Here is a 24,900-nt window from a genome sequence, read left to right as displayed (position 1 = left end):
CAGTGTCTTGATCAATACCAGGAAAAGTAAACCGAAACCAGGACATCGATAAAAATATTCGGGCACTTAATAGAGGGGCTCCTTTTTTCAATCTCTTCCAAACGGCCTCTGTTTTCCTCTTTCGCATCTGTAAATTTGAGGTTTAAAGTAATTGACTTGTTGAATAGACCTCTCTGAAGGTTGCGATGTCAATAATTCTTCATTATCATTTGCGATTAAGCTACACTGACCGGCTCTCAACTTAAGGAAAGTCCGTCGAAAGCGAGCAAAGTTAATTATATTTATTTCTCCCATTGACGGCATTTCGAGTATTAGGTCGTTATTTCCTCTGCTGGCGTTCTACTTCACTCGTACACTTCGGGTGGTGAATTGAACCTTACTTGGCACCTTGCGGACTGGAAAGATCCCAGTGGCCTAAATCTTAATAACCTAAAACCTCAAATCGATTTCGACCATCGCTGATGGATTTCCTGCAAGATTGCGATTTGTCCACTTCAATCAATGTAAATGTTTCAGAGCAGCACAATGGTGCAGAGATAGAAAATTTCATGAAATTTATCGCGTAAAATTCCATGAAATTTTTTCAAACGTTTGGGGATGCATTCAGGAGGCCGAAAAACGCCTAGAAAAAGTGATTCTCAGAATTGACATTTTTCACTCCAAGCCTGAAGCATTCGTTGCAAATGTCTTCGTTAGGTTTAGAGGTTAGTCCCCTTAGAGCCCTTCTTCGTGTAAAGCACCTCGATAGGGTAGCATAATACTGACGCATCAACAGGAGGACCATCTGAGACGCTTCCGGACTCCCGGAGGTTTCATTAATGATTCCGAAAAAAAGTTAATGAATTTCAAGTTTTGTGTTTATTCGGACCTTTTGAAATTTCATGAAATTTTAAAACGTGAAAGCTCACTTTCCATCTTTGGGTGCAATGCCATAGATTTTTCGTGAAATCAACTTTCGAGCTCAAGAGAGGCTCTCGAAGTTGAAGCCATGAGTAATTTAAAAAAAATGTTTCTGTACACAAGCCAATGCTCCTGAGTTGCGTTATGCAGTCGAATGGGTTAAATCGTGCAAAGGCCCTGGAGCTCCAGAAGGGTTTTTCCCCTTCTTTTTTCTATGATTATGGACAAATCCGTTGAGATCCTCGCGTTTCTAGTGGAAGTTTACAATCACTGACGAGAAGGTTGACTCCATGAGGTCAGAATAATCCGCGGGATTGTCATTCCAATAGGCCATTAGTGCCACGTCATAAAATAGCGATATATATCGATTTTTTCGCATTGGTAGCATTGAAAGAGATTATGCCAATGTTATTTTTTGGATCCGGTTCGATATTATGGAGAATCCCTATTATGAAGTCGCCACTAATAGCGTCTATCGAGTGCGAAAGTTTTATCTCAAGGTTTATTTCGTGTGACGATGGAATTAATCATTGGTTGACGTGTTTCAGAACGGAGCGGTGTGGCAAGTGGACGCTTGTAAATCGTGCGCTTGCATGGACGGGCAAGTGAAGTGCGCCCAGCAAACCTGCCCGCAGCTCAACACACCGTGCCCACCAAACTCAAAACTCATACACGAGCCTGGACAGTGCTGCCCAAGATGCGTTGACAGTAAGTAACCCTTTATCGCCGAACCGCATGTAATGTACTTAATTTTCTACCATTAAAGCCCAAAAAGTAATGTTGATCTTTGAAAATTTGAACGAAATTTAGAAAAAGAGAATTTAAAGGTAAGAAAAATAAATTATGTACCTATGCAACAACATAAGGGGGGAGGGCTATCCCCTCGACAGCATTTTTAGGCTCAAAGTTCGAAATATCGAATTTGAGAGCGATGGAGTTAAAATTTTGAGACACTTCGAGCGAACGAGGTTTGCTTCGGAGTCTACAAGAATGAGCGGCTACTCAACTGGACTGCATTTTGCAATTTGGACCTATAAATTCTGGCTCATCTGAAAAAGCACTTATGTGCATAGAGAAACTAATGGCATATACGTTGTTTTTAAGCGGGCCGGAATTCATAGGTCCAAATTGCAAAATGCAGTCCAACTAATCTCAGAACCAGTGGCGAGGCGTGAAGGATCGATTATCGATGTTTCCTCATTTGAAGCAATGACAAGGAATCGATCATTAAGGCGTTCTTTTCGAACACTCAGTTTTTCGATCCTTTTCTATACGTTTAAAGCAAATCAATCGATGTATCGCCAAACACGCCACGCCACTTTGTTCAGTACTAAACAGCCTTATTATTGAGCCAAGTTATTTCCGGAATTATGTATCGAAGAACAAGGGGTTCGCGTGGTGACTAATAAGATGCGTTTGAAATCTGTTCTAGGTGATGGTGTTTGTACAGTATTCGGCGATCCTCACTACAGGACTTTCGACGGGAAGTTCTACAACTTTCAAGGAGCCTGCAAGTACCTGCTTGCAGCCGACTGCGTGAACAACACGTTTCATAATAGTTCCTTCCAGATTCGTGTCATCAACGATGCTCGAAACACAAAGACATCGTCGTGGACGAAAATCGTTACCATCAAGGTGAGTGCTTTGCGATCTATCGATTGATCTGCCATTTAAACCTATGGAAAAGGATCGATGAACAGGGTGTTCGCAATGAACACCTTAATAATCGATTCTTTACCACAGCTCCAAATGAGGGAAATATCGATAATCGATCATTGATGCTTCGCCATTGGTGAACTTTCTGTTTCATCTGCATTTATAGGGCGATAACTGCTATCCGGTTCCGAACCAATTTTTTCTACTTTTAAAATGAAACTGTAATTCATAAGCTGACAAGAAAATTGCCTGCAAGTTTGCTCTAAAAACGAGCAAAATTTGTAGAGGTTCATATTATTGTGTGTAATTGAACCGCACCTAGCAAAAAGCAACTATCAGCATTAAAATATTGCTCAGACTGTGTGAAGTTCTTGTTCAGACCAAATTAACTAAAAACAGACCTATGAATGATATTAAGAGCACAATTTCCCAATTTAATTTCCTTTTTTTTACATAAAAAGGAAATGATGAACCTTCAGGGGTTTTCCTGCAAAATTAAATAAGTCTCCGAGTCTTAGGTAACTGAGTGCCATAAGTTTTTTTTATTTTTTTTTTTTTTCAAAATGCGGCCCGGTCAATTTCATGCATTTTAATAAAATTAATTGGAGCTCCAAATGAATATCTAAACCCATATAAAACGCAATAAATTCTTTATGAATTCTGCCCGGCAGAGGGGGATTCAGCAATTTGGCAACCCTGTCGTCCTCCCATTTAAACCTATGTTGAATAATCGATTCTCGTCGGAGCACCTGACCCCTCCCAGAATCGATACATTTCTAATGTTTATTGAGGGAAAAACAACGTTGCCAAATTTCTGGACCCGGCAATGCTGCCGGGCTGAGGATTTACCTCGCCTTGGGTTGATCGGAGCAAAGTACTCGATGGAGGCATCATTCCAGAGAAATGGTTTGAATGGAGTCTTTCAAATCCAATTCTTTGCCATCCTTTTATCCTTCCTGAGTCGGCCCTCCAAGGTTTCACCGGTTTTCTTATTGGATGTTTGTTTCAGCTACGAGAGTTGGGGATCAAAGTATACCTAGGGAGGCGAATGAGAGTGAAAATCAACAAGAAGAATGTAACCCTGCCTCATATTATTGAGAATAAAATCAAAGTCACGCGCACTAACGACAGTGTCCTGCTGGAAACCAAAATAGGCCTTAGAGTCCTATGGGATGGAAACAGTTTCCTGGAGGTAGCTGTGTCCCCCCATTACAGAGGTAAGTTTCAATCTTTTTTTCATTGTATCATCATCAAATGGACGTATATATGCTAAATGGAACTACAGACGAGTGGGAATGATGGGGTGCGTGCTTTAGAAATACATATACATAAAGATTTAAAATGTAGTTTAATTTGCATATAGCAACGAGAACTTTACTCAAACGCATTATTACTACATATTTATTTAACTTTACGGCTAATCGTGTGTTATTTTCGAGAAAAATTATCTTAGATGTAGTAAGGTTGACTGACGGCAAAAGCGGTTGGTGATAACCGTCAAAAGTTGGCAATGATCCCCCTCTCATCCTCAAAAACCAAAACAAAGAGCTGCCATTCTTGGGCCCGAAGCCCTCAATGTCTATACTCCCCCCATAAAATACCAAGGTTGCCATAGTCAGGTAGCACCGGGAAAAACCGGAAAATGTCAGGAAATTTTAAAAAGTCAGTGAAAAATCGTCAAGTCACCTTAAATTCCTTTCTCGAGTGGGTATGACGTTATTCGAACAACAAATTTTGCCTGAAAACTATTTCTAACTACAGTGAAAGCTCGCTAAGTCGAATATTGTAGGGGCCGTGAAAAAAATCGCCTTAAGCGGCAATTCTTCTCAACCAATCTTCCATTTAAGTAACTAATGGACGTGTCTGAGGACCGAAAAAAATTCGACTCAATCGGCATTCCGTCTTAACTGTAGTGTATGTCTTTTTCACAGTCGGTCATTTGTTCAATTATCAGGGAATTTCACCAAAATATATCAGGGAAATGTCGGGGAATTTTATTTTCCAAATTCTGTGGCAACCCTGCAGAAGGGCATTTTACCCTCCACCTCCTCCATGCCACTATTCCTGCTCCGTGGATATCCGTGTGGCATACGCAAACAAATGAAGGCGCACCGATTTACCTATCGAACATTGGAGCAAACTCATTGATAACCCTGCAGAAGGGTACTCTACCTTCCACCTCCTCCATGCCACTATTCCTGCTCCGTGGATATCCGTGTGGCATACGCAAACAAATGAAGGCGCACCGATTTACCTTTCGAGCATTGGAGCAGACTCATTGTTCGAACGAATATGATGGTTTCAGCGAATTTGAAGTGTAAGTTGTGTTATTTTTTTGCAGGTCGGCTATGTGGGTTGTGCGGAAACTTCAACAAAGTGGCGCGAGACGACCTGACGACCCGATCGGGGCGGTTGCTGCACGACGACGAGGCATTCGCCGAGGTGAAGTTCGGCGAGTCGTGGCGCGTGGGCACTACCAAGGCCTGCTCCCGCCCGCCGTTCCGCTCGCGTTTCCCTGCGGCGTCCACCCAGCCTTGCCACCTAACCTCCAAAAAACCCATCAAGGACAAGTACTGCCGCCACCTACTCTCCAACGCCTTCACCGCTTGCCATTCCAAGCTCCTCGTTAACCCCTATATGAAGTAAGTGCCGACATTGAATCCTCACTGGAACCGCCCCTTTGTCCCCCCCCCCCCAATATTTCAGTGGAAAAACGAGGAGGGAAAACGGGAAACAAGGCTAAAAATACACAATTAATAAAACCCGGGACGTTTCGACTCAAAACAGAGTCATTTTCAGTCGGAAACAATAAAAATTTCAAAGAAAAAACGATAAAAAACCTGAGCCCTCCTTGGTGGTAGTCAGGATCTGGTTTTATTCCTGTATACGGCTCCATGTAGAAAATAAACTGAAACCCCTCTTTTCACAAACCAATTTCTGTTTTTCTACTTTGAGTTGTAGGCAGGAGAAAATATACGGCTAGTGGCACTAAAGAAGATTCTCAAGGTGATTCTTCGAGTTCAAGTGACGTGGTCGAACTGGCATGCGATATATCGCATTGGGTATAGGTCAAAAACCTCGGCAGATTTTGAATCTTTGCAATTGGTGAAGATGTAATCTTTTTTACCGTTTGTGACACTGGGGAGGCCTAAAATACGGTGACCAATCAGAAATGGATTCACATTGTCTTAACTCTGAGTGTAAAGGGACTCTGTGCTCTGTGGGTAACTAGTGGATTGAAATGTGCTCTTGTGGTTTTCAGATCGTGCGTGCAGGACATGTGCGAGTGTCCGAAGGAGAAGTGCTACTGCGAGTCTTTCATCGCGTACGCGCACGAGTGCGAGCGACTCGGCGTGCGCCTCCCCAACTGGCGCCACGTCTTCGGGTGCCCTCCGATACAATCGACGTCGAAGCAACGTTGACCATTATCTGCCAGCCGCTGCTCTCCGTCCGCCTCCGAGTTTAGCTCTTTTCCTCCCACTATACTAGTCAGCATCCTAGTCTCCCTCCATTTTCTGGTAAGCCAAAACCCACCAACTCCTCTTTGTCAAGCTCATTCCTTCAGAATGTCTGTGTAGGGAGAGTATTCCCCTGAGACAGTCGAATTAGTTTCGCGGGGTCGCCACAATCAGGGAAAACCGGGGAATGTCAGGAAATCTTAAAAAGTGAAGGAAAACCTACAAATGTCAAGGAAAAATTGTTGGGTCACCAAATTTTCTCTGTCTAGAATGATTTCGCCGCTATGAACTGACATTTTGCCTGAAAATTTTTTTTCAATTATGCCCTGTCAACCATCCGGCGTATCTCCAGTTGTCAGGGAATGGGTCAGTTGCGCTGGTCACAAAATCGTATTTTAATGCTTGGCTCTTGTAGATCAGTTGAAAATAATAAGATTTGTCTAAACAGTAACTTTTTACGTTCAATATTAACCGAGATATCGTCCTTTGAAAAGTCGGGTTCTGACGTCATCCACCGCGGCAGTGACACCCTTGGTTTCTTCCACCTTGCTTTCGTCCGAGTTTCACGTGGAGTAACCAGTGAAAATGTACGGCACAATGACTGCTGAAAGCAAAGTAGAAGAAACCAAGGGTGTCACTACCGCGGTGAATGACGTCAAACACCCGAGAGGGCGATACCTCGGTTATTATTGAACGCAGGAAGTTGCTGATTGGAAAGATCTTATTAATTTCAGCTAATCTACAAGAATCAAGAATTAAAATACAATTCTGCGACCAGCGCAACTGAACAGCTCAACGCCATTTTTACATTTAAAATATTATCTCCTGACTTTAAATTGTTGATAAGAGAATGTATGCAGCTAGGAAAGCATTTAACTATTCGAAACTTATATTTCCCCAAAATGGTTGGTTCCATTCTTATCAGCTCAGTTCAAATCTCCATTGGAGCCTCTTAAAAAAGCAAATCCATCCAGCGAATGAATTGGTGACTTTTGCCAGCCACAGAATTGTGCTTTGATGCTTGATTCTTGCAGCTTAGCTCAAAATAATAAGATCTGCCCAAACAGCAACTCTCTGCGGTCAATATTAATCGAGATATCGCGCTTCGAAAAATTCGGTTTTTGACGTCATCCACCGCGGTAGTGACACCCTCGGGCTCTTCCACCTTGCTTTTATGAATCAGGAAGACACACATATGCACTAGTTAATCAACGTGAAACTTGGATGAAAGCAAGGTTGAAGCAACCAAGGGTGTCACTATCATGGTGGATGTCGTCACCTGGTTATAGGACATTTCGTCAACGATTTTTTGTCCGAGCACTGGTTTTTCTCAATAGTTTAAGTCCACGCGTTTTTTCGGCAGGGCAGCTTTGGTCCACTTACCAATTTTTGAGACCCAAAGTGAATTGGATCATATGTAAATACAAACGACAAATGCTCACGACGTTTTGGATGAAAATGTAAAAATTTCCCGGAAGAATGAGGGTTTGGTTTTTTTTTGGTCCAACAAAGATAAATATATAATTGGAATAATTGGTGAAATTGGAGGAGAGTCAATTCCATGAGGGAAAATCCACTAAAACTCTCTACATCTCTTTGGTGCAACAGTATACTTAATGATTTTTCAAGAAAATCCCATCTTCTTATACTTGAACCGGATGACCTTTTGATTTTCCTCAGCTAAAGGCTCTTAGATTTTTCCTGTGCACAATAACTTCACGACGGCGCCGGCGTGCCGCGGCGCTTCAAACTACTATTCCGCCACGGAGATGTTGCACAGTGTCATACAAGATTGAAGGTATCCCAACGTATCATGATTGATAGCATCTTTCAAAAGCACGAAGTTCCCTCGCCAATTAAATCGAGTGACGGCGAGAAAAAGAGAGCTGTAGTCGAAAAACTTGCTAAGTCCTAGTATCTGGATCCAGTAACGTTTAGCATGATTTTTGAACTTAATTAGAGGAACAAGTAACTTGATTCAAGCAGAAATATGCTCAAATTTACCGCCGAGAAGATTTCCTTATAAATCAATAGAGAAAATAATGCCTGTTTAGAGAAAAAAGAATGCTTAAATAAAAAGAAAAGTCACTTAAATCAAGCAGAAACCCGCTTTCAATCAGCTATTTTATTATTCATTCAAAATAAAATCTTCTTGACGGCATACTCAGGAATGTTTCTGCCTATATCGAGTGACATTTTTCTCTAATGAAATTCAAAAATTATACTAAACGTTATTAAATACGGATGCTAGGACCAAGTGAGTTTTTTTTTTTTTAGATTATAATCTAAAAAAAACGATCGATAATTATCGCTCTCTTTTTGTAACGTGGTATCTTGATTTATTTTGCAAGGAAAGCTACAGCCCTTAAAGGAAGCTTGTCATTCTTGATACGTTGGAGCGCCTTCAATCTCGTATGATACTTTGCAACACCTACGTCTCGAAATAGTTGCTTAAAACGCCGTAGCACTCCGCGGCGCGACGGACGACCAGCGTGACGCGCGCACTAGCGCCTACAAACCTAACAGGGATACTTCACGCATTGCGCAACGCGTGAAGTATCCCGTTGGGTTTGTAGGCGCCAGTGCGCATTTCGCTGTTAAACTCGCGGAGTCAGCGTTTTCCAACTCATGATTTTGAAATGTTTGCACGCTCTGCACGGATTATACTCATTTAAATTGATGAAAAAAAAATGTATTCAAGGAAAATATAACGTTTGTTTTGAAAATATTAAGGTGGTTCCGTATCTAATGCAATGATTTCCAAAGCCTTTTAATTTTTCTTTTATATTTTGTGCTTTTACTGTGCTGCAGCGTGGTGTATTCGCAACCAAACGCTCAAAATTGGACGTGTTTATATATTCACCAGTTTAAAATATTCACCAATGAAAATTTGAAAGATGAATCAAAAGAAAAAAGTAACATTTCATTTAAAAATTGAGTTACCATAACAACACCTTCTTCTCTCTCAATTTTCTAATTCGATATTGTCAATATAATTTTACATACGGACTGAAATATAACCTTTGGACCAAGTCACTGTTTCTTATTTTACGCGTGGACGTAAATTACTGGACTAAACAAGTGCCCGGACAAAAAATCGTTGACGGAATGTCCTAAGACCCGTCAACTGAATTTTTCAAAGAGCATTATCTCGGTTAATATTGAACGCAGAGAGTTGCTTCTTTGAGTTTTTATATATTTTTTTTCCTCTACTAATTTGCGTATTATGGTTTTCAGATTTATCGGCGAGGAGATTAGGTGCCTTTTTTTCTCATTGAAACGTGATGCATATGCAATATTTTCGCGGTTCGATGGACAAACCCACGATTCATCGCGGAAGTTTCTGAAAGTTTACTTTGAATTTTGTTTTTGAGACGCATTCCGCAATCGGATGCTTTATACTTCATTAGTTGAGCATTACAAAACTGAAAACCTCGAGTGTTGTTTCAACCAGAACAGGTGCTTTGAGCATACTCATAAAAAAAATCGAAATTTTGGCTTCCTGTAAAAACTAATGACGATACATGTTAAGATGAAGCAGATTAATGATAGAAGTCAGTTATCTATCTTGTATTCGCCATTAACGAATGGAAACGGTTATGCTGTTATCCCTTGTTTAGTATCAGGTTTAGTAGCTGTACCTAAGTATGATTTGTGTGCGTAGAAGTTGCCGATTTTGGTTGCAGAACACTTGTAGGGTAAATACAATATAATGTGCGGCTGAAAAGAAATAACTTGTAAAGAATAATGTGTTTCAGTATTCTATTTTCAACTCTCGTGAATCAAACAACTGAATATTAATTTAGTTTCAATCTCGTTACGACTTACTTATTTACCACGTTCGATTTTCACCGTAATCTACTTTAAAAAGTTACAGAGTGTGCTACGTAAATCCGTTCTAACCAACAGCGACTTGCACTTACAATAATTCAGTTGGTCCTGTGTAGGTATTCGGTGCATTTGTAAAAATCGATGGTAAAATATGTGCCTGTTTAGAAAATTAAACAATAGATATAATTACACCCACAGCAAAAACTTTGGAGTTTAAAATTGTGATAAAATTACGCAATCATCATCAGCATGGCACTCAAGAGGTCAATAACTGCTCATTTCTAATATTTAAGAACTGCAAAAATTTTATTGTTTGTTAACCACCGCTTTTTCCAGGAAACTTTCGATGTTCCTTTTACTCATGTAAGTCTTCAAGAGCCATATGCATTCTTATTTTTAAATTTCAAACTAATGAATTACTTTGAAATTAATTTTTTTCTCTCCCCTCCCTTATCACTCCCTCTCTCTGTCTTACTCGTCGAGATATTTTCATTAGTCTACCTATTGATTTAACTTAACCGTTTGATTTTATATTCAGTGTAAAACCTAAAATTTCTTAATTTAATTATCACATTTTTATTTGGTGTGTTGTGTCTAATTTTAATGAGCATTTCCACGACTTAAATTACTGGTTAGTTTTTGTTCAAAACTTGTTTTAAAGTTAAATTGACTGTGATCATTGAAATTTTTTATATATAAGTACTCACATTATTAGTAAGTAGGCAATTGTGTTTATTTTCATTTATGTATCCCTGAAAGTAAATTATTAGTTAAAAGATTATCAAATTAAGAAATCTGATTATTTGTTCATTTGATCAATGTAAGTAAGTTGGAGCCATCTGATTGAACTTTATCATTCAGATAGCTGGAAAGGCAATATTTTTTTTTACAGTAGAATTCTGCAAAAGGGTTAGAAAGCAAGGTAGAGTTTGATCTTGAAACTCGTTTAACACACTAACAATACACACTAATTCTGATTTTCACAGGAAAACTGCAAAAAGAGCTGAGCCCATACAGAGAACTAGCTTTCAATCATACTTCAAATCTTAGCATAAGAGCACGACCAACGGATGACCATGCAAATTGGGATTCTGTCACTTTGCTCCTCAATTTTCTAGTTTTATTGTGAGTGAATAATAATAATAATAAATATCTCGGAAAATGAAATTGAATGTGCATCATTAATGCATCAAGATTTCCAAAATTCAACGATAAGTTAACCGTACCGCGCAAAAACAACGTTTAAGCGGCTCGTCGTTGCTAAATTTCGTCTGATTAAAAACAAGAGAGAACTGCGGAGAAAGATTAAATTCTCATATTTATCTCCAAATTCTCAGAGTATTTTGGTCACAATGTAATCTAGGATGCTTTGTTCCAGTCCCGTTTATGGGACGCAAGGGACGTGAGAGCCTAATTCCGGAGCAAGGTTGGCTCGTTATCACCATAATCCGGTTTCTAATTAGAAACAGAACAATTGAAATCTAATCAGAAAATCTAATTAGAACAATCCAAAATCTAATCAGAACACACCTCGAATTCGGTGAGAAAGTTTAAGTGATCAGGTACGTGCTGACCATCAATGATTTGTGAATACTAAGTTTCCCTGGAAAAAATATTATTCCGATTGAGACTCTGTGTACCCAATGTTGTGATTTTTACCTAGGCATCAATTATTTTAATGAAAAATTTGTAAACCCGTGGTCAACATTTTTCCTTTGTATTCTTAACTAATTTTTCAAGTTCCTGACCATCATTACCTGCTTATTTTTTTAATGTATATTATTATCATATTAAATTGCACTTTTTCCTGTGTTCATAGTCAACAACTGCTTGCCTACACTGACTTTGAAAATCCCTGTTAAATTGAGTGCAAGGCACTGAAAGTGCCCTTTTTCCGGTAATACCCTGCAATAGAACTCTTGCAAGGTTTTTTCATAAGCTACCGGTTAATGATGTAATTGATGTAATTTTAGAACAAAACACTTTTTGTAGTTAATGATGTTGCAAATTGCTTATCACATTTTACTTTTATTACTTCGGAAGAGCTGACCAAAATTTTTCAAACAATTTGTGGTTTTTTCCTATCAAAAATACACTCTTAAATGTCCTTGTTAAATCGTCGGTCAGTTTCTTGTTATTAAATAAAAATATTACAGAGGACGGGAGAAATGCTGAAAAACTGTCATAAAATGTCATTTTACTTGCCATCAAAGTAAGTCGATAACTTCATCTGATCCAAGTTTTAACTGGTCATATCGTCACTGCTTTGACGTAAGGGCTTATCTCAATTTTAACGTGAGCCCTGCGCCCTATAAAACTCTATGGTTTCCAGGGCTTTTATAAAAAAAGAGATGTACGCCTTACTTTTACGTCAGAGGAGCGATGATAAAAAATAGCCAGTACTAGCCTAACTACATTTCACATTGCCTTGTTTAATTCGATGTTTTACTTGTGTAAGGAAAACTGAGCAACGCCCCCCTTGATTTTCCGTGAGCGTTCCGTGAAATTTAAAGAATATTCACAATATTTTAAGTCGGGGCGTTGCTTGGTTTTCCCATAAAACAATAACGCATGATGAAAAACCTAGTATGAAGCCACAACCGTCATCTCTTTCATGTAAAGACTGAGTTTTTTTCTTTTTTTTCTCTTTTCCTCCCCAGATCTATGTTTTTTGTCTTCGCTACTACAGATTATATCATCGAAATAATACATTTTATTTTGGTTTGAAGAAGCATCTTCAATGAAAACTCAGGGGTGCAGAAAGTTCTTCGGTTCACGCAGTTTCGAGCAACCAGGAATATAGCCTACGCACTGTATTATTGCTGGATCTTATTAAATTCCACCAAAACATAGCGCGTCCGCAGTAATTCTCTAACAATTAATCGCGGTCGCATTCAGTTTCTAAAAAATTCAACGCTTCAGCACTAGTTTTTTAAAAATCAGCGACATAAAGAATTTCAACATCCTTGTCATAAGTTTCGTAATAATCTGTGCGTTGAGCGTTCATTCTTTAAAATACATTTCTGTCAGAGCAAGACCTAGTGCCTACACAGCTTTCAAAGAGGTAAAAGAATTTATGTTTGGGTAAAATCAGCTCAACCTTACAGGCACATTATATTGTTTATATTTTGCGAACCCAGCGCGGAAAACCATCGCGGGAAGCGCCTGCGAAACTGCAATGATACTTCAAGCGTTGCGTCGTCTCCCCGAGCCCGCCGCACAGTGGATCGAGTCCATGAGAGAGGTCGGACATATTTTGGAGACTTTAAAAGCTTATAACTCCATCCATACAAAACGTTGAGGTTTTAATAGTGGTTCAATTGGTTTCCTCGTGAAATTTTCTTTTACAGGCATCCCTTAAAATTCAAAATTAGACCAATTAAACATCAAAATTTGAAGTTTTAATTAAACATTTCACACTCGTCCTCTCTGATTGACTCGATCCAGTGTGCGCCAGTGAGGAACTCGATCTCTAGATCTCAATTTCGGCTTTTGACTCGCAAATCGCGCTAATTGAAAGTTCCAAATTGCGTAGAGCGCTGTTGCAACGTCGGGTGGTGCACGTAAAAATGGAGCGCATTTTTATCAAAACTTAATAAATTGTAAATCATCCATTATTTAAGGTCGCACACTGCGCAATTTTCCAATTAAAGTGAGCCAGCCTGACGTCAGACTATGTTCCATAAACTACTCTGAATCAGTCTGACTCAGGGTAGTTTATGAAACATAGTCTGATGTCAGGCTGACTCACATTGACGAGGGGCTGCCTTCGCTGTTTGAGAGCGACCGATTGGTCGTTGGTTAGTGAACATTCTGCACCCCTGCTAAAACCTATTTGACAAAAAAAAACACTTTTCATTATTAGTTGTGAAAATCTAATCCTAGTTACTTCCTAAGTTCCTTTCAGTAATTTTACCACATTTTGCAATTTAGAACTAAGATTTCTGGTTCGTTTAAAAACAACGTATGTCCCGTTTAATACCCTATGCAGATAGATGTTTTTCATATATGAGCCAGAATTTTTAGTTCCTAATTGGAAGATGCAGTCAGATTCATAAGTGAAAAACAGATATTGCTTTGGTATGGAAAATCTGGAAAGCCTCTGAAGCGATGCTTCAAAACTAAACTTTTATATTTTTCGTGTTTTTTCCCTCCTCTTCAAAAGTTATAAAAATTTTCAAAAATAATACTTTGAAAGTGAAATAAATTTGCAGGTTGTATAACGTAGAGAACTCGAGGCTAGTTTTGGATTTAAAAACCAATTGAAAAAACGCATCATGAGAGATTTGTTAGTGTAGGTTTTTTTATTATTATTTTCACTGTTCTATTCATAATTTTTGTTTGAATATGTTTTTTTAATTATTTGAATTCAAACCAATGAATCATTTCCTACGTTTTCATTGCATTGTAAATGTGTACAGCTCTGCTTACAGTATTGTACAATACTTTGTAAATTGGGTCCTTATATGTTCATTGTTTATTGATGCATTTTGAATGTTATTTCGAAGAATTCTCCCTTCATGAAGGTCCTACTTAGGTGCCAAAGGAAATTGTACAGTGCTCTGTAAATATTGAATATTTATTAAAATAAAATTATAGGTATTTCATTTAACCGTGGTTCCAGTAATATTTTAATCCCTATGCTACCTCAGTACTAGTTGTAGCAGTCTGTTTCCATAAATCTGCTCTTATAAAAATTCAAAAATACTCGGACAGTACAGGTACTTAGAGAATAACACTGGTCAACACGCGTAAATTTGCCTGCAAGACATTTACTGATCGCGAGTAGATTTTATCGCTGATTCCGAAAATGACCTTTGTTTTTCTGCAAGGGTCAAGTCGATTTTCCCTAAAATTCAAACTTATCTAGAGAAAGTCAATTTTCCAGAAAATGTGTGCACGATGAAGAAAAACCAAGATCATTTTCAGATTCAGCGTCCAAAATTACATAGGTGGCCGTTATTTTCATGCCGTTTCCTTTCTGTTCCTATTATCGATAATTTTCATTTGGGTGATTTCATTTTCAATAAACTTTATTTTACGCTCCTCGAGAATTTCAACTGGTGCGCACAATACATGTTCTGCGAAAATGTCCATCAAGTAATTTGGTAAACACCTAGATCATCTAATTTTCATTCAAAGATGGGGGAGTCAGGTGTAGTTAAGCCTGACCTTTGCCCTCTGATAACACAGTGATAATACGCTCGCGTCTCTGTTTGAACTTCGATCAGTTCAGTAGCAGGTATAGGTAACTTGTAATAAGCTGCTTAGTTTCAAACACTTGTTTTGTGAGAAAATACACATCCCTAGTACCTACATAACGACCATTATACATCCATAGAGATCGTGAGTCACAATCAGTTGTGAAGGTTTTACAGCAATACTCCATTTAATAAGCTGACCGGCAAATCAAAGGTAAATTTCATTAAATACGACTTCAATTTACTTTTTTTGAGTTTAATCGCAAGATATAAACTCCATTCCATTTCAGTAAGTATAAGAAGGCACTTTCATCATCTCAAACAGAAATTCTAAAAACCTGCCAAAATTAACCTAAATTGTGTATTTTACCTCCATCACTTCGTGTTTCATGAAGTTTTGGCCCAACTCATAACTAAAAGGGTGATTAAGCCTAGCGTCTTGTACCTACTTATAAAACAGTACTTATACATATTTAAATTAATAAATATAAAAATGGATTTAATAAACTCCAACTGGGTGATTTCACGATAGCGGGAATAGCTAAAATGTGCAACACCTTAAAAATAAAATTGCACATATGTATTTCGACCAAATTTCATAACTTCATTTTAAAGGTATTAAACTTCCATTCCGCGTAGGAATTATAATTATGACTGTTTCAGAGTCAGTTTGCTCTGTGAAGTAAACCATGGGTGTTACTCTTCTAGATGGTGGTGTTGCCACGCAGTTAGCCAACCATGTAGACATTACAGATGTTGAAAAGGATGATCCCCTATGGTGCGCCCGGTTCTTAGTCACGAATAAAGAGGCCATCAAAAATTCGCATAGAGATTATGTCAGAGGTATGACTGTACATATACTCAAACGTAATTTCCATAATTGTTTACGGCTGCCCTCGAGAAAAAATCTCAGTGCTAAAATAAAAGTCAAAATCAAGGAGCTTTCTCATAAAGGGATTCCACCTGAAAAGTTGATTTTTTAGAAAAAAGAGTCACCAATTAGTATATTGCTTTCATTGTCCTCTGGCTGATGAGATAACTTCTGATTCCCCTCTTTTGAACAGCGCCCAACTCGATGTAAAAAAGCACGGAAACGAAAAAAACTTAATTCGGAGGAAGATTTTCATTGGTCGGGAAATGCTTTGGCACATGTTATCAACTCCCCAAAGGAGCTCTATAGTTAAAAATATGAAACTTTTTGGTCCTGCAATGGTGCAATATGAACGTTCTAAAACATTGGAGTTCGGCCTTTCTTCGAGTGATCATTTACAATAAGCTATAGAATTAACTAGTGGTTTGTGACCTATCGATAAAATCAATCTACATCACCATCAGTGGCGTGGCATGCTTTGCGATATATTGATTGATACGCCACTCAAATCTATGAAAAAATATCGATTATCAGGGTGTTCGCAGCGAACACTTTGATAAAAACCTTAGTAATCGATTCTTTACCATAGCTTCAAATGGCAAGATATCGATAGGTAATCAATTATTAACGCCACGCCACTGATCACCATAGCTAATGGTTTCGTATATATATGTATATTAATCACAATGGTTCTAGGACGTATCTCCTAATTTTTTTCACCTGCGCCTTTCAGCTGGGTCAAATATTATTGAAACATGTACCTATCAAGCAAGCATTCCTGGCTTTATGAAATACCTCAATCTGAATCTTGAAGAAAGTGTTCAACTCATCCAGGAGGCAGTTACGCTAGCTAGACAAGCGATTAAGGAGGAGAGGCAAATCAACCCAACCATTGGAAATGGTAAGCGTCACACTGCGCTGCGTAGGTATAGAAAGTGCTTGCAGAAAAATTTTCTGAAACTTGCAGGGACCTTAACTGCATTTGCAGTATTAACTAAATTCAACTAAATCTGTTTCATGAAGCATCATCGCCGCAGATCCAAGTAGCACAGTGCAGTGAAAACTATTGAAATAAAGTTGCAATACAATTAAATAAAATAGGAATATATTTTAATTATTTGGTCGAAAAATGCCAATTTTGAACAATTAACAATATAATTAATTAATACGTTCGAGAGTCAATCCTAACCTCATACCTGGTCTTGATTTACGTATTGTCTATTGTAAAAATATGCTCAAAAGAATGACAATAAAAATCATAATTCGGATGGAATAAAAAATGTTATACCCTGCTTTTGATTGATATCTTGTCCTCATTCTACTGTTTCAGAGAGGTAGGCAATGTACAATGCAAAGAAAACCTGCAGCTTATTTTAATGTTACTGGTATGAATTCAAATAAGAGAAGCCCCTTCAATTAGTAGATAGGCAACTTACACAACACTCTAATGCAGTGGCAATAAATAATTTAACCACGTAAATTCAGTCTATTGCAACCTGTACTACTTGGAGACAACTGATGCTGTAAACTGTTACGGCCTAGTCATGGGATTTGTAGTATGAAAAGCCAAAATATTTCGAACTACCAACTGCTAATTTCTTTCATTGGGAATAAAAGGTTAAATGTTTTCACCAAGACTTTGCCACCATTTTACGATAGAAAGAGGGAGGAAAATGTAAGAATTTGGATGTAAAATTTTTACATTTCCCTCCCTCCTTCTCTCGTAAAATGATGGCAAAGTCTCAGTGAAAACAGTTAATTGACAAATAAAGACATTAGTAGTGGGTAGTCCGCCGAGGTGGTCCGCCACTAACAGCAATCCAAAGTTTGAACCTTATTTTTTAAAATACTATTTTGACATTTGGGCGAAAATTTAAAATAGGGTACATTCCAGGGCGAAAAATGTCGAAAAATGAAGTTCATCATTTCCCCTGGAAGTTGTGTTTTCTTCAAAAATTCCTTATCCCGCTAAAAAATGTCGTCGACGTCGTCTTGAACTGCCGCACGGTAATTCTCGTGAGTATGGTGAGCAACGGGGAACGCATTCTCCAGATCGCCACGGTTTCAGGACATTTTGTCATCGATTTTTTGTCCGTGCGCCTTTTTTGTCCAGTAGTTTACGCCCATACGTAAAATGGACGTATTTCTACCAAACAGACCTATGTGGAGGTGAGAAATGTGGGGTGTGCTCGTTAGTTCTCTGGCCGTAAGAACGAAAGAGAATAATAAAGCGCCAGTGACGTCAGCGGCAATGATGGAGCCGCGGCCGCGAGACGGAGATCATCGTCGGGGCGCTTTAACTCATGAGCCCTGTCCACAACGCTCTCTTGCCATGCCCGCGGCTCATGACTCCCGCATTCAGTTGGCACATAGGTCTGTTTGATAGAATGTAAAATCCCGCTTTTCCAATTCTTCAAAAGGAATCACGCCCACTTTTACATTGTTATGCAGCTTCAACGAGCACACCCCATATTTCTCACCTCTACATAGGTCTGTTTGGTAGAAATACGTCCAAATAAGCAACAGTGACTTGGTCCAAGCGTTATATTTTAGTTGATATGCAAAATTAAATTGACAATATGGAAATGAGAAATTGAGAGGGAAAGAGGTGTGGTTATGGTTGCTCATTTACTAAATGAACTGTTATTAATTTCTCCTTTTGGATCATCTTTTTAAGTTGTCATTGGTGAATATTTGGTTTTATTTCTATCCTTAAAATATTCGATGTACAATATACCTTAAATATGTATAGGTACTTTTTTTCATTTTTTTAATTTTATCTTTACGAGATTATTACTTCATTTTGAAAACATTTATATTTTTAAAACTTGACAAATATTTGTTAAACCTTTTCCAAGCGACATTAATTTCAATGAGCCGCAGTTGTGCCGACAGAAACTGTAAAAATGAATAAAAGATGAAAAAAAAACCAAGAAGACGCAATCTTTAGTTTTAACCCATTTGTGCATCGATCTTTTAGAGTCAAATACGTCACATTTTGAGCGTTTGGTCGCGCGTACACCTCGCTGCAGCACAATAAAAGCACAACATGTAAAAGAAAAAATTAAAGTGCTTTGGAAATCATTAAATTTGACACGGAACCACCAATATTAGAAAATCATACATTATATTATATTATTATTCTCCTTTGATAAATTGATACATATTTTTTCCCCATCAATTTAAATGAGTATAATCAACGCAGAGTGTGCAGACATTTCAAAATCATGAGTTAAAAAACGCTGACTATGCGAGTATAAATATTAAAGCCTAACAGAGCGGAGCGGCGTGCTGCCAGCGCGAGAGGCTCACTGGCGCCTACAAACCTAAGTGGATACTTCACGCATTGCACAATGCTTGAAGTATCCACTTAGGTTTGTAGGCGCCAATGCGCGTTTCGCGCTGGCCGCCCGTGCGGCGGCCCCTCCCCTGAAGCAACTATTTCACAACAGAGGTGTTGCACGGATACGAAATTGAACGTTTTAAGAATGACAGGCATCCTTTAAAAGTACAGATCTTTCCTCGCAAAATAAATCAAGATACTTATCGTACGCAGGAAAAATCTAAGAGCCTTTAGCGGAGGCAAATAGAGGTTTATCCGGTTCAGGTGGGAATTTCTTGAGAAATAATTAAGTCCTGTTACACCGAAGAGGTGTAGAGAGTTTTAGTGAATTTTGTCTCATGGAATTGACGCTACCCCATTTTTACCAAAACTCTCGACTATATATTAAATTCTCCTTTGAACCAAACAGACGACAAAACAAAAAAACAAACAAACCCTCATTCTTCCAAGAAATTATATATTTTCATCAAAAAACGTCGTGAGCAATTGTCGTTTGTATTTACATGTGGGCCAATTAACTTTGGGTCTCAACTGGCACGTGGACCAAAACTCCGAAAAAAAGCGAGGACGTAAATTACTGGAAGAAACAGATGAGCGGACTAAAAATCCTTGACCAAATGGACGTATTTCTACCAAAGAGACCAATGTGGAGGTGAGAAATGTGGGGTGTGCTCGTGGAAGCTGGATAAGAAGCAATGTAAAGTGGGCGTGGTTCTTTTGAAGAATTGGAAAAGCGGGATATTACATTCTATCAAACGGACCTATGTGCCGACTGAATGCGGGATTCATGAGCCGCGGGCAGGGCAAGAGAGCCTTGTGGACAGGGCTCATGCGTTAATGCCCCCCGACGACGACGACGACGTTGCGCCGCGGCTTTTTCATTGCCTCTGGCGTCACTGGCGCTTTAATATTCTCATTCACTCTTACGCAAAGAGAACTAACGAGCATACCCCATATTTCTCACCTCCACATAGGTCTGTTTGATAGAAATACGTCCAAATGTCCTATAACCGACACCACTTCCACCAGCTTGTAGCACTCACAAATGATGTATCTTAAAAAACTAAAAAATGCCAGAAATACGTATATTACTGACGTTTTAGTATAACGTGATTTAATTTAGTTTTAGTTGCGGGGTCTTGCGGCTCTTATGGCGCCTATCTTCATGATGGGTCTGAGTACCGAGGTGATTTTATGGGTAAAGTGAGCCTTGACACAATTGTGTCTTATCATGAGCAAAAACTGAGGGCTCTAGTTGATGCCGGAGTAGACCTTATTGCCTTTGAGACAATACCGACACAGGCCGAAGCAGAAGCTCTTGCTGAACTCCTCAAAAAATTTCCAAACATCAAAGCTTGGATATCATTCTCAGTGAAGGTAACACATTTCTCTGTTCTAAATTGACAGTGTAAGTGGGCAATCACATAACTCGGTTTGTGACGTCGCAGACTTCCTATCATACTTTATTTTTTAAACAGAAAACTACTCAACTCAAATTGTTTTCAATTCCGCAAGAGAGCGCTGTATAGACGCTGTTATGTATTGAAAAAATTGTAATTCTAACAACAAAATTCCAAAATTAGCGAGTCTTCTTCTTTGTACTGTAAAATCGTCAGTTGGCAGATGGGCGCGTATTGTTCCTTAGCCATTGATTTTTAAAATACGAGAAAAAACAGGATACAAATCAACGTGCTCCTACGTCGAGAAATTGCCTACAAATTCCCAGTGAAGGCGAACATATGAACGTACAGGTAGGTACATACTGAGGTTGCCACACTGGCGCCGCACGCCGCGTTTGGGACTCTGTGCACATATCGATGGCTAACGAATAAAGTCGTCTATCTGCGAACTAACGATTTTGCAGCACGAAGAGAAAACTTCGTCATTTTTGTAATGTAAAGGTTTTTGCAATTTTTTTTCCATACATTACAGCGTCATTGAAGCGCTCTTCTACAGAATTGGAAAAAAAACTAAAATCATCAGCTTGCGTATTTTATACTGTAGACTGCGGCAAAGTTACAAGCTGTTTTTCTCCTAAATTGTCAATTAGGCTGCTGTTTTTTTTCAATTGCCCTCAATAAGTAAAATACGAAAAAAAAGATATAAATAAACGTGCTGTTAAGTGGAAAGATTGCTTACCTGTGCACAGCGGAGGCGAACATCTGCACATGTACCGAGTACAACACTGCCCTGCTAAGGAAAAGGCCGTATGAACCTTCAGTAGTTGCCATATCTCCTTCAATAAATAACGAATTTACCGAGACAAGTTTTATCATTTTTCCTTAAATCTTTCAGACAATTTTTCCCGCAATTTAATCTAGAATATCCGATAATTTCAAGGGAAAATATGTTTAACTTTCTTCAAAAAATGCATAACTTTCCTCAAAAAATGCATATTTTACCCAGGGAAATTTGGCAACTCTCGAGTGTTCATACGGCGTTTTTCCTTAGCACGGCAGAGCAGTGAATGGACGCAAAATCTCCACCAGCGGAAAATGCATGCTACTGCGCTGCGCTTTTTATACACGTGTTGGGATTGATTTGTCACTTAAACAAAATAAGAGAGTTATGTAAATAATAATTGAATTTTTTCCCCCAGGATGAATCTCATTTATCAAGTGGTGATGATTTTGTAACAGCTGCTAATTCTGTCTGGTGCAAAAATCCAGATCAGATTATCGCTATTGGAGTAAACTGTGTCAATCCAAATTTTGTCACACCTCTTATCTCTCCCATTGTGGAAAAAATCCCCACATTGTGTATCCGAATAATGGTGAACTCTGGGATGACGTAAACCACAAGTAAGCATAGTAATATTCACTTTTTGACTTGTTTATTTATGATTCATCGAACATTTTTTGTCACAATCCTGCCGAGAATTTTTCTCTCGTCCTGTAAAAATGAAAGAGGTATTGAAAATACCTTTAAATTGCGCCTCTTTGATAGAAGAGATGATAGCTGCAGTTCCCTACGTCGCTTTTTCCTATGGAAAAACGAAGTATGTAGAGGAAGAACTATGGCATCTTGTTCTAGAGTAATATGTATGAAAAAACTTTCGAAATCTGATTGGAGAATCGTAGTTCGTAGTTATGTCTCAGCATAGAGGCGAAGCTATCCACTAGAGATAGCAAAGTTGCATTCTACCGTTTTGAAGGCACTTCATGCTCGAGTCGCTTTAGCACTCGACTCGATGTAATCCCCTCCTTGCGTGATAGGCTCGCTACCAGCCTATGTTATCAGAGTTTACATTTGCACAAGTATTTCGATGGTGTAAGTCCGAAATCACGCATCTCATTTGCGGTGTTTGAGAATTTCCTCTCTTTTTATATTTTTTTAAAGGAGAACAAATCAACATTATTCATTGACGCTTTCACAGAATTTTCTTCGTACAGAGAGAAAAATCACGGCAGTTTTTAAGCATTGCCAATGAGTAGTTTTCAATTTAAGGAGTAAAGTTGGTTTTTTAAAAAAAAAAATAGTAAATAAATAAATAATAAAGTATAACAGAAATTCAGCAAGGTCGCAAACCGAGATACGTGCGGACTTGCATCGTCGATGTAGGTCTCCTCTTCTTCAAGTAGGTATAACATCTCTGGGAACTTGAATTCGAGACCTTTTTTAAAATATCATATTCATTCTTACGTAATTTACAAAAATGAAAAAAACCATTCAGAAGTTTTTCTAAAAAGTGATTTTTTTTGTCTAAGCCCTCTTGTACCCAACACGTCAATATCAGGGCCAATTGGTTCCGTTATGAGTTGACAACGGCCAGGGGTTCTCTGATATATTTATTTTCATTATTGCGCTTTCGTAAGTTGAGGGCAATCAAGAGTGATATCATTCAATAAACATCATGCAGGCGCAGGTATTAGTTGTTTTTGGGGATTTTTTTAAATCTTTTTTATCCCTTTCAAGTAAAACAGTCCGTAACGCTGGCTTGCGCGCTTCCCGAGGGATAGGGGCGCACCTCTCTAGTATTTCATAATATCTACCTAAGTTATGTTCGTAAGTTCAGTTGGTTATCTAGCAATGCTTAGCAGTAATATTTTTGTTCCTACGCCTGTGTGTTTTAGGTGGGTTGCTCAAGATGGAAAAAAAGTCAAACCTCTCACAGATTACGTTTCAGAATGGCTTGAGTTAGGTGTCCGGTACATCGGGGGCTGCTGTCGCACTTCTGCCACGGACATCACAGATTTCAAGCAGTTAATTGATGCAAGAACAAGAGGCCCCAATCAATAATCGTGAGCAATTGACCTCATCAGTGGACGAATATGGATTTCTTGAGAGATTGATTTTTGTGGCATTGGCTTGATAAATCCGCGGAAACTGTGCTCTTCGCAGAAATCATTCTCTAGTTTGTGAGCTGTGAGCAATTTTTTCCATTTTCATGACAACAGAGCTAGTAAAGTTATATTTTAATCCAAGAATATTTATCCCTGAACGTGGCACGTTATAACTTCATTTTTTGTCAAAAAAAATTTGAGAGGAATTTAGCCACGTTTGATGTATGTTGTGCTGATCCTACTTGAATATTTGTATGCCCAACGTAAAAAAAAATTTGTCAGATGTAAAAACAAACACTTTGTAAAGCAATTTTGTGAATAAAGGAATTTGAGCCAGGGTTAGTCGTTTTTAGAATTGGATCCAGGATTTAGGATTTAGGTTTTAAGATTGGAATACTATGAGGGAAGAGGGCTACATTTTGAAAATTTAGTATTAAAAAATGTACGGGCGACGCCGCGACCGCTAGCAATCACAAAAATCTGATGAAACCTCCTTTACATTTATTTTTTATGAAAAGAAAATATCATATTCATGTGACTTACTTTGTGTGTATTTCCTCATTCCAAAATTCGTTACGAGATTTTGAAACACTGAAATTGAAATGCACACTTTCCGGCCTTACCCATCGACCGACTGACGACGTCATCGACGGTGAAACTGCAAAAAACACGTATCTCAGTTACAGACACTGCTGACCTCCAGTCTTAATTGGGTTGCATTTTACAAAAAGGGACCAAGAGCATTCCAATGTCGCTAAGCTTGTGCAACTTGTGTTACCTTCCAATTATAAACTGATCATCTTAACAAGTTTTATAACTTTTATTACTCCCAATAGACTATTAATTCAAGACGAAAATCACTTTCTCAAATTTAATTTTTGCATGATTTCGGTAATTTTTCTCGCAAAGAAGCACGGCCCTAGAGATATTAGAACGCTCTTGATTCATTTTTGCAAAATGAAATCAAATTCAATGAATGAGAAGATACTTCAAATAATTTCTTAAAAACTTCCCTCCGTCTTCTTCTCTGCGTAAAAAATTCACAGCGAAAATTTTAAAGGTGATTTTGAAATACCGCCGACGAGATATGAGTTTTTGCAGTTTATTCATCGTTATTCATATAAGACAAGATTTCTCATGAGAAGGTTTATCAGTTACTGTGGCTGAATGCAGCTTGTTGTAATTTAATGCATAATATTTTAAACCTCGAGTTGGAAGTGTATTTTGATGATATCTATCTAAGTACCTCATCAAAAGTTAGCATCTTATATAATCATGCTCTCTCACTCTGTCCCTCATCTACCCCTTGAATGAAACTTTCACTAAATGAGAAAGAATATTTGTATGAACATTCAAA

The 24,900-nt window shown here is 38.4% G+C and overlaps 2 protein-coding genes across 3 annotated transcripts in view; both read left to right on the top strand.

Annotated features, from left to right (window-relative positions):
* The window catches only part of cv-2 (crosveinless 2-secreting protein), a 201,161-nt gene extending 185,272 nt beyond the window's left edge, over positions 1 to 15,889 (top strand). For both annotated transcript variants that reach the window (XM_019055954.2, XM_072295931.1), the window contains exons 8-14: positions 1,449 to 1,608; positions 2,333 to 2,535; positions 3,566 to 3,773; positions 4,898 to 5,198; positions 5,819 to 6,074; positions 9,252 to 15,260; positions 15,755 to 15,889. In XM_019055954.2, the coding sequence (XP_018911499.2) occupies positions 1,449 to 1,608; positions 2,333 to 2,535; positions 3,566 to 3,773; positions 4,898 to 5,198; positions 5,819 to 5,978 (1,032 nt within the window). In that variant the 3' untranslated portion in view covers positions 5,979 to 6,074; positions 9,252 to 15,260; positions 15,755 to 15,889. The remainder of the gene's footprint in view (positions 1 to 1,448; positions 1,609 to 2,332; positions 2,536 to 3,565; positions 3,774 to 4,897; positions 5,199 to 5,818; positions 6,075 to 9,251; positions 15,261 to 15,754) is intronic.
* Positions 15,736 to 23,499, top strand: LOC109040238 (uncharacterized). The gene is made up of 5 exons (XM_072306574.1): positions 15,736 to 15,889; positions 16,651 to 16,818; positions 20,384 to 20,637; positions 21,860 to 22,050; positions 23,334 to 23,499. Exons 1-5 carry the CDS (start codon positions 15,736 to 15,738, stop codon positions 23,497 to 23,499), a joined length of 933 nt encoding a protein of 310 aa, XP_072162675.1.
* The last annotated feature ends 1,401 nt before the right edge of the window (positions 23,500 to 24,900 follow it).

Source organism: Bemisia tabaci, chromosome 1 (genome assembly GCF_918797505.1).
Source record: "Bemisia tabaci chromosome 1, PGI_BMITA_v3".
Lineage (NCBI taxonomy): Eukaryota > Metazoa > Arthropoda > Insecta > Hemiptera > Aleyrodidae > Bemisia > Bemisia tabaci.
Note: the sequence above shows the minus strand (reverse complement) of the source record. Positions and strands in the feature narration are given on the sequence as shown.

Bases quoted from the DNA above. Each gene is read 5' to 3' on its own strand.
- LOC109040238 (XM_072306574.1), top strand. From the start codon at position 15,736: ATGGGTGTTACTCTTCTAGATGGTGGTGTTGCCACGCAGTTAGCCAAC. The intron at 20,638-21,859 runs GTAACACATTTC...TTTTTCCCCCAG, and splicing joins GGATATCATTCTCAGTGAAG to GATGAATCTCATTTATCAAG. The intron at 22,051-23,333 runs GTAAACCACAAG...TGTGTGTTTTAG, and splicing joins ATGGTGAACTCTGGGATGAC to GTGGGTTGCTCAAGATGGAA.